Source organism: Papaver somniferum, chromosome 2 (genome assembly GCF_003573695.1).
Source record: "Papaver somniferum cultivar HN1 chromosome 2, ASM357369v1, whole genome shotgun sequence".
NCBI classification, from domain to species: domain Eukaryota; kingdom Viridiplantae; phylum Streptophyta; class Magnoliopsida; order Ranunculales; family Papaveraceae; genus Papaver; species Papaver somniferum.
In genome coordinates, this window is record NC_039359.1 from 6,322,501 (window position 1) to 6,338,475 (window position 15,975).

At 37.7% G+C, this 15,975-nt stretch overlaps 2 protein-coding genes across 2 annotated transcripts; both read right to left on the minus strand.

Annotated features, from left to right (window-relative positions):
* Window positions 1-586: 586 nt before the first annotated feature.
* LOC113350617 (F-box protein SKIP23) lies at window positions 587-1,194 on the minus strand. Its single transcript, XM_026594754.1, has one exon. It carries the CDS (start codon window positions 1,192-1,194, stop codon window positions 610-612), a length of 585 nt encoding a protein of 194 aa, XP_026450539.1. The 3' UTR covers window positions 587-609.
* A 1,656-nt stretch (window positions 1,195-2,850) lies between these two features.
* Window positions 2,851-3,971, minus strand: LOC113352939 (cold-regulated 413 inner membrane protein 1, chloroplastic-like). The gene has a single exon (XM_026596684.1). The coding sequence runs from the start codon at window positions 3,755-3,757 to the stop codon at window positions 3,038-3,040; it is 720 nt and encodes a 239-aa protein (XP_026452469.1). The 5' UTR covers window positions 3,758-3,971; the 3' UTR covers window positions 2,851-3,037.
* Between the last annotated feature and the right edge of the window lie 12,004 nt (window positions 3,972-15,975).

The following is a 15,975-nucleotide window of genomic DNA, read 5'->3' on the forward strand; positions in this document are numbered from 1 at the left end:
ACAATTTCTTCTTTGTAATTTTCATCATAATACTGAAGTTATACGATATTGTCTCGGTAGATAGAATGGTCGAAAGTATGAGTAAATAGGATAGTCATAAAACTTTGAAAACAAGAAGAAAAATTAGTAAGTAAGTTAGATGACCGCGTTGTGTGTGGGCCGAACGAAGATTCATAAATTCCATATGCGGGTACAATAGCAAGGGTACCGTTTCATACGAGGAAAAAAAAAGTTAAACCGATTTTGATCGTCAGATCACTAAAACGGTACCCATGTTATTCCCGATACCGGCTTTTAGCAATCAAGATCAGAGAGACGTGTTAATTTCAGCATGGTGGCTAGTTCGCTAATTGGAAAACACTATGTAATTGCTAATTGGAAAACACTATGTAATTGCTCCGTGAGTCCATAATAACGATATGATATGAACGCCAAAAATAAATAAATAAATAAATAATGTAATCAATGAGACTGAGTTTGTGTTTTGATTCAAACTAAATTGCAAATAACACAAGGTAGATTACTGGCATGACATAGCAGTGATTATGTACAAAACGAAATGCCTTATTTTTGAACTTTTGAACAGTATATTTATATATGAACCCAATCTTACCATGGGTTAGGTGTAAGCCATACAGGAGGAGGCAAAAACGACCAGTCATAGCCAGTAGTACAATATGGTAATGCTTCAATACTACGATCTCCCATATTGAACACGCCCGAATCATGGTTCCCATGTATTCCATCGTCGTTAGCTTCAGAGCAGTCATTTGTGAAATATATAGAATTCCCTTGGCATCCTGAAAACTCAGAAGCTAATAAACACAATGACGAATTTGTACCCAAGAACAACATTTGATCACCTAAACTTTTTACCTCAACCCATTTAGGAATTGAGCTAACATCTAATTGGAAAGCATTGAATCCAACTGTTTTATAGGACGCAAATTCGACCAAAGGATCGTGTACAAGGTCAAGATACCTTGTAACTAGCAATAATTCAGCAGATGAAGCAACCAAATATAGCACATCAGCATTAGAAACAGAGAAGGGCAATACCGGTGACATTAGTGTCACTAGCGGAGCAATACCATTAACATCACAAATTGCAAGAGATCCTTTCTTGTTTACGGCGTAGAATAGGCTTTTGTAATAGATAACATGTTCACAGTAAGATCGAGCATCATCTATCATTATGCTCACCATCATCATAAACTTTAACTTTAACAATTTTTCAAGAGGGAATTAATACCCGCAAGCGGGAATATCCCTGTTTCTAGCGCCAAATTGTGAGCACACGAACCACGTGCGTGTGCGAACGCTCACAATCAATCTTTAACATCTAAGGAGATTATGATGATGGTACCCTGGTATTGATTCATTGGCTCAAAACCTTCGGGTTTATCATGGCCTCCTCCAACCACTCCAGGCATGGCGTTTGTGCATGGGATATAAGTATTAAGGAAAACAAAACACATAAGCAAACACGTGTGGAGCTAAATGAATGTAAAGTGCTGAAATGTAAATAAAACCAAGGTTTACGTGGTTCAGCACTAAGGCCTACATCCACGGGATTTGTTGTTCTACTATGTTCTTCACGGTTACACGAACAGTTGAATGATTTTTGGGGTTTACATGTTTCTCTCCTCTCAGGGATTAACCTACCTTTGCTATTTCTCTCTCTCTCTCTTTCCTTCCCTTCCTGATGTTTTTCCCCCCCTTCCTCTTGGTGGAGATTGGGTATTTATAAGGTTAGAACGTGGGTCCCATCTCTGAAGACCGTTGGAACCTTATCTTCTTGTGTCCTTGCGTCCATCGCGCGGAGGTCTGCGTTTCCCCCTTGATCCCGCAGGGGCATCCTCGCTCGTTCCACAGGTTGGTCGACACGTACACTGCTCGGAGTGTTTAATGTGGGTAGTTGAGGGGTCTGCTCGTGTCAGACAAGTGTCTTCTGCCCCTGTCAGTCCGTGTCAGCTAACTTTCTCTCCACCGTTGATCTTGGCTTCTCTTTTGGGGATGAGATAAAGTAACTCCTCGGGGTTTATTTGGTGTTTCGTGACCCATCATGTTTCGATGTTTTTGGCCTGCATGCTTTCCACGTGCCTCTTTATATACACGTGTCTGATAGTGAGATATATGTGTACACAATTGTCCATGATTCAATTCCCTTCTTGCATAAGGCCAATTCCCATGTTTCATTAAGAATTGCAACCGCTATGTAATTGTCGGTGACCGAAGATAAAATGACTTTGTTGATGAATAAAATTCGCATTTCATTCAAGTTCCGTGTGTATTGACTTCCGTCCGATGAAACTTGGAGAAGATACTCTTTGCCTAGTTTGTGAATGTTGAAATCCAATACACTTGGGGAAGTCGTCAGTGGTGGAAGCTGAAACTGAGTTCTGGAAGAGAAGGATAATTGGGCTATGTTCTACTAAAACAAGCCATCCTTGTGAAGACCCACAACATCGCCTTCGTTGCGCCTCTGGTAATTTCAAACGATGAACTTTGTTTTCTGTTATATAGAAGAAACCACGACGGAGCATTAACCATGGAAGTTGACAAGGTAACTGATGAGGTTTAGGTAATAGAACTGATCGCCACTTTTTACAGACTGCTCGGATTCTGATGTAATCAGCATAGATTGCAACATACATAATCATGGCAATCCTTCAGCTTAACTCAATGTTCAAACCAAATAGCATCTGGACAATCTAGTTTCTTACTCCAAAACATTCCGAAAACAGAAACTTCCATAAGAATACCATTTATAGAAATCCAGTACTCCATGGCATCTCTAACTAGATTTTACTACATTTAAAGAAAGACAATCATAATTCACAACTTGAATAATCTTAAAATGGAATTCAGAATTGATGATCTCAGAGATTTACATATGATTACCGTTACAAAATAAACATTGTTTTTTCTTTTTCTAGTTAGTGTAACACAACTTTATTCTACTTCAGTTACAAACAAAACTACGTTACACAGTCTCGGTTTTATTCCTAAAATCTTTCACCACAGACAGATTCATTCATACTCTTGATCCAACCAAAAGCAACAATGGAGCAAGAGTAATACAGATAATACCAACAGTAGCAAGAATAGAATTTTGCTCAAATCCTTTCTTTACATCTCCTACCCCTCTGAAATGCTGAAAAGCCAAGAACCCTGCAATGCACAGAGAAATAAGAGAACCAGCTTCGGTTCCTCTTAGATCAGCTACTTGATAAGGAGAAACAATCACAAACAACATTGCATAAAGCGGTAATTCCAATTGTGATGGAATATAATAAAACAGTTTAACGGCAAGAGCCAAGAAAATTGTCCAAACACCATATTCACCCTTGATCCAATTAAAGATCTCCCTAGGTGCTTGTAAGATAAACAAAGGAACAAGAACTGATTTTGGAATTGCAGTTCCTTTTACAACCATTAAAACAGCTGAAGCAATCACACAAGCCCATTGAAGGTTTGGAGGAGCCAACAATGAAGCAGTTGACTGGTAACAAACTGCTCCAAGTGATTTTCCATTTCTCTTTCTCGTCATCTGATTGTTAAATTTAAGGGGATTCTGGTTGTGATTTAGTGAAAATGAAGAAGAAGAAGAAGAAGAAGAAAAGGGTAACCCTAGTTTTAGATTTTGTTTTGGTTGGTGTTGTGATCTAATCAACTGAGAATTAGAGAGATTATTCTTGTTGTAAGAGTGGAGATGAAACTGTGGGTTTGAGTTGCAGAGTGCAAGAGACAACATTTTTCTACTTGTTGAACAACCTTGGTGACAGTGAGTAAGCTGATCAAGGTAACGGAGTGAGTGACTAGTGAGAGATGTTTGGAGTTCTCTTTATATTTTGAGAAGTCAGAAGAGATATTTTTGTATGATTTGTTCATCGAGAAGAGATATTATGATTTTGTACAGATCATTAGTGAAGATGACTCTACCTATTCTGTCGCCAAAATTAACGGTTCTAGATGTAAAGGTATCGTAAACTTGGTCGACTTCAAAGATCGAAGTACCTTTAACATTGCTTGTCTGTTTGTTTGAGTCGACATAACCCTGCTTTTTCATTTTTTTTTATTCTTTTTTGCTCCAACCAATACACATGGTCACCGTTCCATTCACGGGTAAAGGTAAAGTCTATGTCACTCCACTCTATTGTCTCTTCCGTTTAAACCTTGCCCTGGAAAGTTAAAGGACCCTCTCTGACATTTAGACGACCTTGTGCGGAAGTTCTGGGAACGCCTTCGATGCAAAAAGAAAAATTCCCACACATATAGTTTTTGAAAGAAACGGTGGAGTCTTTATTATTTTTCAACACAAAACACAAGTACAGATAGACCCTGTATTTAATCAGACAACAGTCTGTTAAAACAGTTGTGACAGTTACAAAACATGTGTGATTCACACACTTATAATCTGAAAGATTGAAAGATTACAGGACTGACTCACTATATCTGACTGACTCACTATATCTGAATTCTCAGAATTCTTACAACCCTCCTCAAGCTGATACTGGTGCAAACATAAAAGCTTGTGTGATAGAGTGAGAAATACAAAATAGACTAAACCCTTAGTAAAGAGATCAGCCAACTGATCTGCAGAAGCAACATATCTAACCTTCAAAAAACCAGAACTTACCAATTCTCTAATGAAATGGTAATCAATTTCAATGTGTTTTGTTCTAGCATGAAACACATGATTGGTAGCTAAACTATTTGCAGAGATATTGTCACATTGAATCTTAAAAGGAGTGTTAAGAGACACGCCTAGTTCTCCCAGTAAAAAAGATATCCAAACTAGCGCAGCTGCAGCAATAGCCAAAGCTTTATATTTAGCTTCTGCTGAAGACTTGGAGATAGTAGGTTGCTTCTTGGACTGCCAAGAGACAAGAGAAGAACTCAAGAATACACACATGTCAGAAGTTGATCTTCTGGTATCTGGATAACCAGCCTAATCTGAATCACTATATGCACTGATGGAAGTAATATCTCCTGCAGAAAGAAGCACACCAGAGCCAAGAGTACCCTTCAAATATCTCAGAATTCTCTTAGCCAACAAAAGATGTTCATCAGTTGGAGACTGCATAAATTGTGCCACATAATTGACACTGAAGCTGATATCTGGTCTGGTCATTGTAAGATATTGCAGACCACCAACAAGACTTCTATACATTGTAACATTAGATAAAGGTATGCCAGTAGAAGTAGAAAGTCTTGGACCTTGTGCAACTAGTGTCTTTGAAGGTTTGCAGTCAATGAGATCATATTTCTGTAGTAACTCAAGAGTATACTTCTGCTGTGTTAATAAAAGCTGCTGAGAGTTGTTTAAGAATTTTGTTTCTATCCCCAGAAAGTAATAGAGAGTACCAAGATCCTTTACTGAATAAATCTTCATAAGATAAGCAAGAATCTGATCTGAGAGAGAAGTATATGAGCAATCCAAAATAATATCATCCACATACAGCAAAAGAACAACCATAGTATCTCCATGTTGATAGATAAACATTGAGTAATCAAAAGTGGATCTAGAGAATCCAAAATCAATTAAGGATCCACAAAATCTCTCAAACCAGGCCCTAGGATCCTGTTTTAGCCCATACAAGCTTCTCTTGAGTTTTACAAACATAATCAGGATGGTCAGCATCTTCAAAACCCTTTGGCTGCACCATATAAACATCCTCCTCAAGAAAACCATGGAGAAATGCATTACTTATATCCAATTGCTTAAGAGACCACTTTCTTGTTAATGCAATTGTCAAAACAACTCTCACTGTTGTAGCTTTAACCACAGGGCTAAAAGTCTCAAAGTAATCAATCCCATCCAATTGATTAAATCCTTTTTCTACAAGCCTTGCTTTACATCTATCAAGAGTTCCATCAGCTTTCAACTTTATCTTCTAGACCCACTTATTTCCCAATACATTATAACTTGGATCATTAGGAACCAAATCCCAAGTATCATTTTCCTTCAAGGTTGTATTTTCATTTTTCATAGCATTCTGCCAATCAGGAATTTGAATAGCAGTCTTGAATGACTTTGGCTCAGTCAGAGAAGTAATCTCAGCAGCAAAAGCAGAGTAGACTGGATATTTTGTTACACAATGAGATATAAAATCAGGAGCCAACTGTTTAGGCTTGGAGATACCAGTTTTAGGTCTTGTAATTACTGAAGGTAAAGAAGAATCAGAAGTATCAGAAGCACTTGTAGAAGAATCTTCAATGAGATGATCAGAACCAGTTGTAACAGTTGTATAAGAATGTTCATCAAAAGGGAAACAATGTTCATCAAAATTCACATGAACTGAAATATAGATCTTCTTAGTTTGTAAGTCATAACATTTATAACCCTTATGAATTGGACTATATCCTAAGAAGACACATTTAGTACTCTTAGCACTAAGTTTATCTGTTCTATATGCTTCCAAGTTTGGATAACAACAGCATCCAAAGACTTTGGAAAATGAATAATCAGACAAGGTATTAAAAAGCACTTCACAAGGAGATTGAAAATGAAGTACCTTTGTAGGAAGTATGTTGATGATATAAGATGTTGTTAAGAAAGAATCATACCAAAAAGATTTGGGTAGAGAAGCTTGAAAAGATAATGTATTACCCATCTCTATTATATGCCCATGCGTCCTTTCAGCTAGACCATTTTTTTTGATGTAGATAAGGACAGGAAATCCTGTACACTATTCATATTTATCAAGATATTCTTTGAATTGTCCCTTCACTAATTCCAGTGCACCATCACATTGAAAGAACGTAATTGAAGCAGACAATATATTTTCAGTAGTAGCCTTGAAATGTTGGAAGCAAGCTAAACTTTCAGTTCTACACTTAAGTGGATATATCCAGTGATATCTAGAGTAATCATAAATGAAAAGAATATAGTAATTAAATCCCAAAGATGAAGTAATTGGTGTTGGTCCCCAAATATCACAATGGATCAAATGGAGAGGTGTTGTTGTTGTTCTTTTTGATAAAGTAAATGGAAGTTTATGGTTTTTACCCATATGACAAGCTTCACAAATAAAGTTAGCTGAGGAATCAAGTTAAATGGACGAAGTAGAAACAATCTTATTAAGAACCATATCCGATGTATACCCCAGTCTCCTATGCCAAAGAGAATTATTGGTCTGTGAAGTAATTGTTGTTAGAGTAAACGAAGTAATGCCTTCCATAGGATATAAATTATTCCTGATTTTGCCTTCAGCTAGAACTTTCCTTGTCTTCACACACTTAATCTCATAACCCATTCAAAAAACTCAACATAAACTTTGTTATCCTTTGTGAACTTTGCTATAGATAACAAATTTTGTTTTATAGTAGGTACATATAAAACATCATCCAGATGAAACTGACTGGTATTAGTATCAAGAACTATATTACCAGTTTTCTCAATGGGTAACAAGGTACCATCTCCTACCATCACTTGATCTGAACCTGAGTAATTTTTGGTTAACAGATGAGCATCCTTTGTTAAATGATTAGTAGCACCTGAATCAGGTAACCACACTGATGGTACATTTGGATCTGAATTAGTAATTTCTGCAGAATTAATATGAATTGCAGAAAAAGCTTGTTGTAGAGAGGTTGATGTGGTGAGCCCGGGAAAGCGTATAAAATTGAATCGAAATGAAACGTGCCTACAGTAATACCGCAAGTGCACGGTCGTCAGTTGTAGCTCGTGCAAGTACGGGTCGATCCACAGAGACTGGGAGTGTTTGGAGTTTCTAGCCATTTTGGGCTCCTAAATTGTTGTTGGTCAACTATGAAGCCTTTTGGGCTTTGGGTACCTTTGGATTATAGGCTTGTTTGACAATGAAGTGAACTGAGCTTGGGCTCAGTTGGTCTTGAAGTGCACTAGGCTTGGCCTTTGAAGTGACTGTCTTTTGACAGCACAATCAATCACAAGCACAGTTGAGCACTAAATTCCTCCATTTCTCAATCAGCTCAATCTACATGAATTATAACCTAACATTCCACCACTAACAGTGACTTAAGGCATCATCTCAGCCTAGCTATACACATACACATGTGAGCTCACATAACAGCAACAAAAACAAAACATTTACTAAACAGAGAACTACAAACTAACATGTGAACTAGAATGAAATGTGAATTAAAACATAAAACAAACTGAATTGAAACAAGATAAACTAAAACTGAATTTGGAATCAAAATTGAAAATTAAAATTAAATCTACAAATACAAAACAGGGAAGAAAAATCTACCCAAGAGGAACTGGCTAGTCCAGAGATATCCAATACAACACCCCAAAGCCTCTATTTATACCCAATTCCCCCAATTTAGGGTTTTACACAATTCCCTCAAAAATTCCCAAAACAGTTGAAATTAGGGTTTGGTATTCTCACCTAATTCGCTGAAATCAATCCCAATTAACGTCGACCCATGCCTTGTAATCTCTTCCTGCTCTATTCCCATGCGCCAACTGCTACTCTAGACTCACCTATTTGACTGATTTCTCACCTAGGGTTTCAGAGAAAAGAATGGTGAGAAATCAGTGAAATAGAGGGCTAGAGAGAGGGGTATTAGGTGGTTTAGGTAATATAGGTGGTTGTGATGATGGTATGGTGGTTGCATGGTGGTTGTAGCAGGTGAAGAAGGTGGTGGAGTTGCAGAGAGGGATGAGGTCGATGGAAAGAAGGGGAGGGGCTGTTTGTTTGGGTAGTATAGGGTTTGGTGTTAGAGTGTTGATCGGGGATATCAAGTTGGATGATCTTCGAAGCTAGGCCGTGGGATGTGGAGTTGATAGAACAATCTGACGGCGAGATGGAGTGGAGCTTGTAGCTACCGTCGGATGCATAGATACAACGAAACCGACGGCGCAAGATGGAGTTAGGTACTGTGGTGTTAAGCGGAAGTATTGAGATTTGATGCATAGTCAAAGAAGAGACCGTAGGATTCAAATGCAATCTAATCTGAAGGCTTAGAATTTAGGCACTATGATGTTTGACAAGAACTTCAGATTTTGATGAACTATAGTGAAGCGACCATCGGATTCAGATGTAATCTAATCTGACGGCTGAAGATGGAGGCGGGTATGGATATAGAAAATGGGTTTGGGTAAGGGTTTTGGGTCTTGGGTATGCCAAGCCCATATCTTCTTTAAGAACAATTCTTCCTTCTTGAGCCCATTCCTAACTTTTTGGTCTTGTGCGCACCATTCTTTGCGGCTTCCTTGCGTAATTTCTTCCGGCTTTTCACCACTCTTCAGCTCTTTTCCGCTCCGCAAGTCATCCAGACTTTATTTATTACCTAAAAATATAAAATTAAGTAAGAAAAATATTTATTCTTGAAAACAATGAAAATACAGAATATGGGATAAAATGTAGAATTAATGCACAAAGGATGAGTTAAATGCCAACAAAAAGGGATAAATATATACAATATTTGGCACTCATCAAATACCCCCAAACCTGAATTTTACTTGTCCTCAAGTAAAACAAAACTAAGGAAATCCTAACTATACCACTGTCGCTGGTTTCTCGAATGCATTTAGCGTATGCACTAAGCCTTTTAAACCACTAAGTGTCCATAGTGGACGAGTGAAGTCTCGTGAAGGTTTGCTTAGAACGTACCTACAAAGTTCTAGGTCAAAATATAAGCTCAGATTCCATCAAATGTGACATGTGCAAGTCAGTTTAAGCTCACAGCAAAATGGAGATGTCAATCTAGCTACCAAAGGCACAATCCTAGCACTGATAACAAAAAAAGACATGTGATAAGAGTGTAAAGTGTATCTACACATGTGTCTAGAATGACCTGAAGTTATGACTACTAATCACCAAGAGATAGTTTTTAGGCTAAGAACCGAATTCTAAGCCAAGCTAGCTGTCCGGCTTTACGAGAATTGTGAATGTTCACCCAATGAGTTGGTGATATTTCAGTTTACCCGCGTTATACATTGATGGCTGCACCCTCCTTGCTTATTACAAGACTATTTACAACAAAAAGATGACTATTTACATGACTCTTATTTACATTGATTACTCTCTTTTATTTTTGGAACAAGAGAGAATATTGTCTTTAACATGACAAAACATGGAATAAATACTTGATTGAATTTTTTTTTTTTTTTGATATAATTTTTTTTTTTTTGTAAGAAATAACTTTGATCTTTACAACATAGTGACACTTTTGATACATGAACAAAAAGAAAAACATAATTACATGACTCTTAGCAAGAGGTGGCCCTTATCGAATGCATCCGGTCAAATTCTATGGTTGCTTTTCTTAACGTATTCTCCAACTTCTATCCCAGCCAACCAAAGAACAAGCTAGTCAAGTCTCATTCAGTATTCTAAAGTGATTGGAAATCTAACTTCCTATCAAACACCTTGAAGATCGAGGCTATACATGTATTGGTAGATCGTGCGTGTGCAAATTTCTTATCACTATGTGAATTGTGCTAGAATCAGGGTGCCTAAATATCTAGACTAAGACTCCTAATAATTACATATTTGCACAAGAGTCAACATTTCAAGGTAAATGAGCTCCATTTTTTATGATTTTTTAATTAATTAATTAATTTTTTTCAATTTTTTAATTTTTTTTCAAAAAGAAGGAGTTCTTGTTTTCAATTATGGCATATTATCGTGGTATCTACTCTATACCCCCAAACCTAAACTAAACATTGTCCTCAATGTTTCAAAAGATGTAAAGAATTATAATACAACATATGGAGAGGATTATGCTGAGTAGAGAAAAAGGAAAGAGAATACCCGATTTCGGCGAAAGCAGAATTAAAACTCCGTTATCCAAGGCAAAACTCCAACATATTCGGAGTCACAATGGATGAGCACAAAATATATACAAAAGGAAATTTAACTAACACATTATCTACAAGAAAATTTGGTTTTTAATAGGATTGGACTTTTTGGGAAAAATTTGGTTTTGTCGGGAGACATTTGGTTTTGATGGGAAAAAGAAAATTTTTGGTTTTTAGGGAAACATTTGGAAAACTTTGGTTTTTATGGGAGAAAAACATTTGGTTTTTAATGGGATAAGGAGACCAAGCCCACTGTTGGGTTTTGCGAAGCCCAGCTGCGTTTTTGAAAAACAGGCCCACTGCTGGTGAGTAAAGCTCACTGTTGGTTTTGTGTTTGCTTTGGCTCAGCTGGTTTGAAAACGTTTGGTGAAACTGAGTCCAAAATCTCGGCCTAGAATTTGGGTACTCGGCCCACTAACGAGTTAACCTAGCGTGATCGGTTACAAGCTCAGCTGGGTTTAAAAACCCAGAATACAAAATACCAGTCCAAATTAAACAAGCTCACAAAAATTAAATACAAGCCCACAAATTAAACAAACAAGCCCACAAAAATTAATTACAAACCCAACAGAAAATAAAAAGCCCAAAAATTGGCTTTAATATTACAAGCCCACAATTAAGAATTGGAAGCCCACAATTCAGGTTCTCTTAAATGGGTTACCTTTTAAGCACAGCCCAGCTGCTCTGATATTGTTGCAAAAACCCAGTTGGGCTTTGGTTCTTTTCCTTGGTGGCGTCCCAGCAGAGGAAAAACTGGTTCAGAACAACAGGTCCAACAGCAAATGAAGTGAAGCAGATGCAGATGCAAATGCTATGCAGTGAAATGCAAAAATAGCTAATAAAACTACTAGAGAAACAAACCCGAGTCCCCGGCAACGGCGCCAAAAACTTGGTGAGCCCGGGAAAGCGTATAAAATTGAAGCGAAATCAAACGGGCCTACAGTAATACCGCAAGTGCACGGTCGTCAGTTGTAGCTCGTGCAAGTACGGGTCGATCCACAGAGACTGGGAGTGTTTGGAGTTTCTAGCTATTTTGGGCTCCTAAATTGTTGTTGGTTAACTATGAAGCCTTTTGGGCTTTGGGTACCTTTGGATTATAGGCTTGTTTGACAATGAAGTGAACTGAGCTTGGGCTCAGTTGGTCTTGAAGTGCACTAGGCTTGGCCTTTGAAGTGCACTGGGCTTTGAGTGTCAATGGGCTTCTAGATTAAACCCAAGACTGAACTGGGCTTTGTAATGAATCTGGGCCTCAATATCTTTGAAATGAACTGAAAGACTGAGTTGGGCCTTAGGTTTCTAAAACAGATACAGTGGGCTTTTGTAATGACTGACTTGTAGCCCAGAATTGAACTGGACCTGGAGCAGCAGTGGTGGCTTCAGCAGCAGCGGAGTGCACAGCAGCAGCAGACAAGGCTGGGCTGGAGAAGAAGCAGCAGCAGCAGCAGCAGCAGGGAGGAAGGTGCAGGCAGGGGCTTGCATGGCAACTGAGCAGAACTGGCAGCAAGGCCAGGGAAATAAGAAGATGGTAGGGAGGTGGAGCAAACTAAATGTAGCATGGCACTAGGCCAAGGTAAAACATGGATATTTACAATGGCATAAGCAAATCAAACAACAATGATGGTGAAGGTGACAATGGCATAAGAATGACAAAGATAACCAAGGCCTAAGCCAAGGGCAATGGAAGGGGCAAAATTACAGATACAAAACAGAGAAACAACACAACTAGTTATGAATCCACCTTGTGACCTAGCCAGATAGTGTAATTCTATGTTAAATCCCTGTCCCTAATGGAGCTAGGTGAAGGTTCAAGCCTGCCTATGTTCCAGGGCATACATAAATGGAATGGAAGGAGAAGAAGCTTGCTCAACTGTTTACTCCTAGCATTGACTGTCTTTTGACAACACAATCAATCACAAGCACAGTTGAGCACTAAATTCCTCCATTTCTCAATCAGCTCAATCTACATGAATTATAACCTAACATTCCACCACTAACAGTGACTTAAGGCATCATCTCAGCCTAGCTATACTACACATGTGAGCTCACTAACAGCAACAAAAACAAAACATTTACTAAACAGAGAACTACAAACTAACATGTGAACTAGAATGAAATGTGAATTAAAACATAAAACAAACTGAATTGAAACAAGATAAACTAAAACTGAATTTGGAATCAAAATTAAAAATTAAAATTAAATCTACAAATACAAAACAGGGAAGAAAAATCTACCCAAGAGGAACTGGCTAGTCCAGCCCTCATGGGGATACACTGGCTAGTCCAGAGATATCCAATACAACACCCCAAAGCCTCTATTTATACCCAATTCCCCCAATTTAGGGTTTTACACAATTCCCTCAAAAATTCCCAAAACAGTTGAAATTAGGGTTTGGTATTCTCACCTAATTCGCTGAAATCAATCCCAATTAACGTCGACCCATGCCTTGTAATCTCTTCCTGCTCTATTCCCATGCGCCAACTGCTACTCTAGACTCACCTATTTGACTGATTTCTCACCTAGGGTTTCAGAGAAAAGAATGGTGAGAAATCAGTGAAATAGAGGGCTAGAGAGAGGGGTATTAGGTGGTTTAGGTAATATAGGTGGTTGTGATGATGGTATGGTGGTTGCATGGTGGTTGTAGCAGGTGAAGAAGGTGGTGGAGTTGCAGAGAGGGATGAGGTCGATGGAAAGAAGGGGAGGGGCTGTTTGTTGGGTAGTATAGGGTTTGGTGTTAGAGTGTTGATCGGGATATCAAGTTGGATGATCTTCGAAGCTAGGCCGTGGGATGTGGAGTTGATAGAACAATCTGACGGCGAGATGGAGTGGAGCTTGTAGCTACCGTCGGATGCATAGATACAACGAAACCGACGGCGCAAGATGGAGTTAGGTACTGTGGTGTTAAGCGGAAGTATTGAGATTTGATGCATAGTCAAAGAAGCGACCGTAGGATTCAAATGCAATCTAATCTGAAGGCTTAGAATTTAGGCACTATGATGTTTGACAAGAACTTCAGATTTTGATGAACTATAGTGAAGCGACCATCGGATTCAGATGTAATCTAATCTGACGGCTGAATATGGAGGAGGGTATGGATATAGAAAATGGGTTTGGGTAAGGGTTTTGGGTCTTGGGTATGCCAAGCCCATATCTTCTTTAAGTACAATTCTTCCTTCTTGAGCCCATTCCTAACTTTTTGGTCTTGTGCGCACCATTCTTTGCGGCTTCCTTGCGTAATTTCTTCCGGCTTTTCACCACTCTTCAGCTCTTTTCCGCTCCACAAGTCATCCAGACTTTATTTATTACCTAAAAATATAAAATTAAGTAAGAAAAATATTTATTCTTGAAAACAATGAAAATACAGAATATGGGATAAAATGTAGAATTAATGCACAAAGGATGAGTTAAATGCCAACAAAAAGGGATAAATATATACAATATTTGGCACTCATCATGATGCTGCAGAACCATTTGATGATGAGGGTGCAGAAGCAACAACTTTATTAGGAATATGCCTAAAATGACACCTATTTGCTGTATGACCTTTTTTTTTTTTACAAATTTGGCACTCAATTTGACTAAAATCATTCACAGCATGACCATTCTTAGTATCTGGTTTAGATTTTGATGTAGAGGCATTGTTATTTTAGGCATAATAAGTTGAATTGTGAGATTCAATAACAGATGCAGTTTCAGCTTCTTCTGCTTTAAGCCATTGTTCATGATGCAAGAGTCTTGACATAACATCACTAAGAGAGAAAGCTACATCTCTATTCTGAGAAGATATAACAAATTGTCTATACTCTTTCACTAAACCCATTAAAGCATACATTACAACATCAGCTTCATCAACTCTTTCCCCTCTAGCTGCTAAAGAATCTGTAATGATCTTTAATTCATCAAAATAGGCAGAAATCGATTTATTACCTCTCTTGATAGAATGAAGCTGACTACGCAACAAAGATTTTCTGGCAGAGAACTTCTGAATAAACTGCCTTTCAAGATAAACCCAAATTTGTCTTGCAGTCGAAAAAACAATAATTTCTAGAAATCGTTTCATCCAAAGTTGCATTCAAGCATGGCATAACAAACCGATTCATCTTGCGCCAATGAAGAAACAAAGGATTTTGTGAAGTTTCACCATCAACATCCACAGTTTCAACCGGTTGAACACTAGAACCATCAACCATATCGACTCAAATTGATTTTTCCATATCAAATAGTTTGCACCATCTTCTATGAGTGTGATAGAAACAAAATTGGTGATATTTTGAAAAGGTAACACAAAATGATTACCAGCCATTAGAAAGAAAAACAAGAACTCAGAAATTTGTGAAAGAGATGATAAAGAATCTGAGAACTCGCAAGATATGAACAATGAAACCTAATTCTTGAACTAAGAATGTAGATCTAGAAATATTAAAAAGAATTGTTGCAGAGATTGTAAAGATGATAAGATGTTGTAGAGATTTTAAGAAGTTGTAGTTGCAGCGGAAATTGTTTCTCTGTGGTTTTCAGTAGGATCGAAAAGATGAAAGAATCAGAAATCTTCTTTAGAAGACTGATACCATGAAAGAATCAGTGAAGGAGTTTTTATTATTTTTCAACACAAAACACGAGTACAGACAGACCCTGTATTTAATCAGACAACAGTCTGTTAAAAAAGTTGTGACAGTTAGAAAACATGTGTGTTTCACACACTTATAATCTGAAAGACTAAAAGATTACAGGACTGACTCAAGACTGACTCACTATATCTGACTGACTCATTATATCTGAATTCTCAGAATTCTTACAATTTTCTTAATGAAATTTACTTTATAACACTGAATGAACGGGTTTATAAACCACAATGTAGCATAAAACATTTGAAACTAAATTCTTTTTGAAACAATTGGTGATATCAAATTAGTTATGAATTTAGAGAGTTTGTAAACGAATGTAGATGGATACTCTTACAAACTATTTGAGGGGTATTTTCTATCTCAACGGTGATCTCCTGGGAAATCCTCTTATAAGCTAATTAAATAGTTGATGTCATGCCATACCGATGTAGTGTGCTTTGTTAGTGGTGAACTAATAATTGCACGAGGCCTAGTTTTCAAAATGGTACCTTTGCCATAAGATTAACTTGCTTTTTGGTAATGATCAACTAGAGGTGATGAAATTCCTTTTGGAG

Excerpts from the sequence above, each read along its gene's own strand:
- LOC113350617 (XM_026594754.1), bottom strand. The coding sequence starts at position 1,194 with ATGATAGATGATGCTCGATCTTACTGTGAACATGTTATCTATTACAAA.
- LOC113352939 (XM_026596684.1), bottom strand. The coding sequence starts at position 3,757 with ATGTTGTCTCTTGCACTCTGCAACTCAAACCCACAGTTTCATCTCCAC.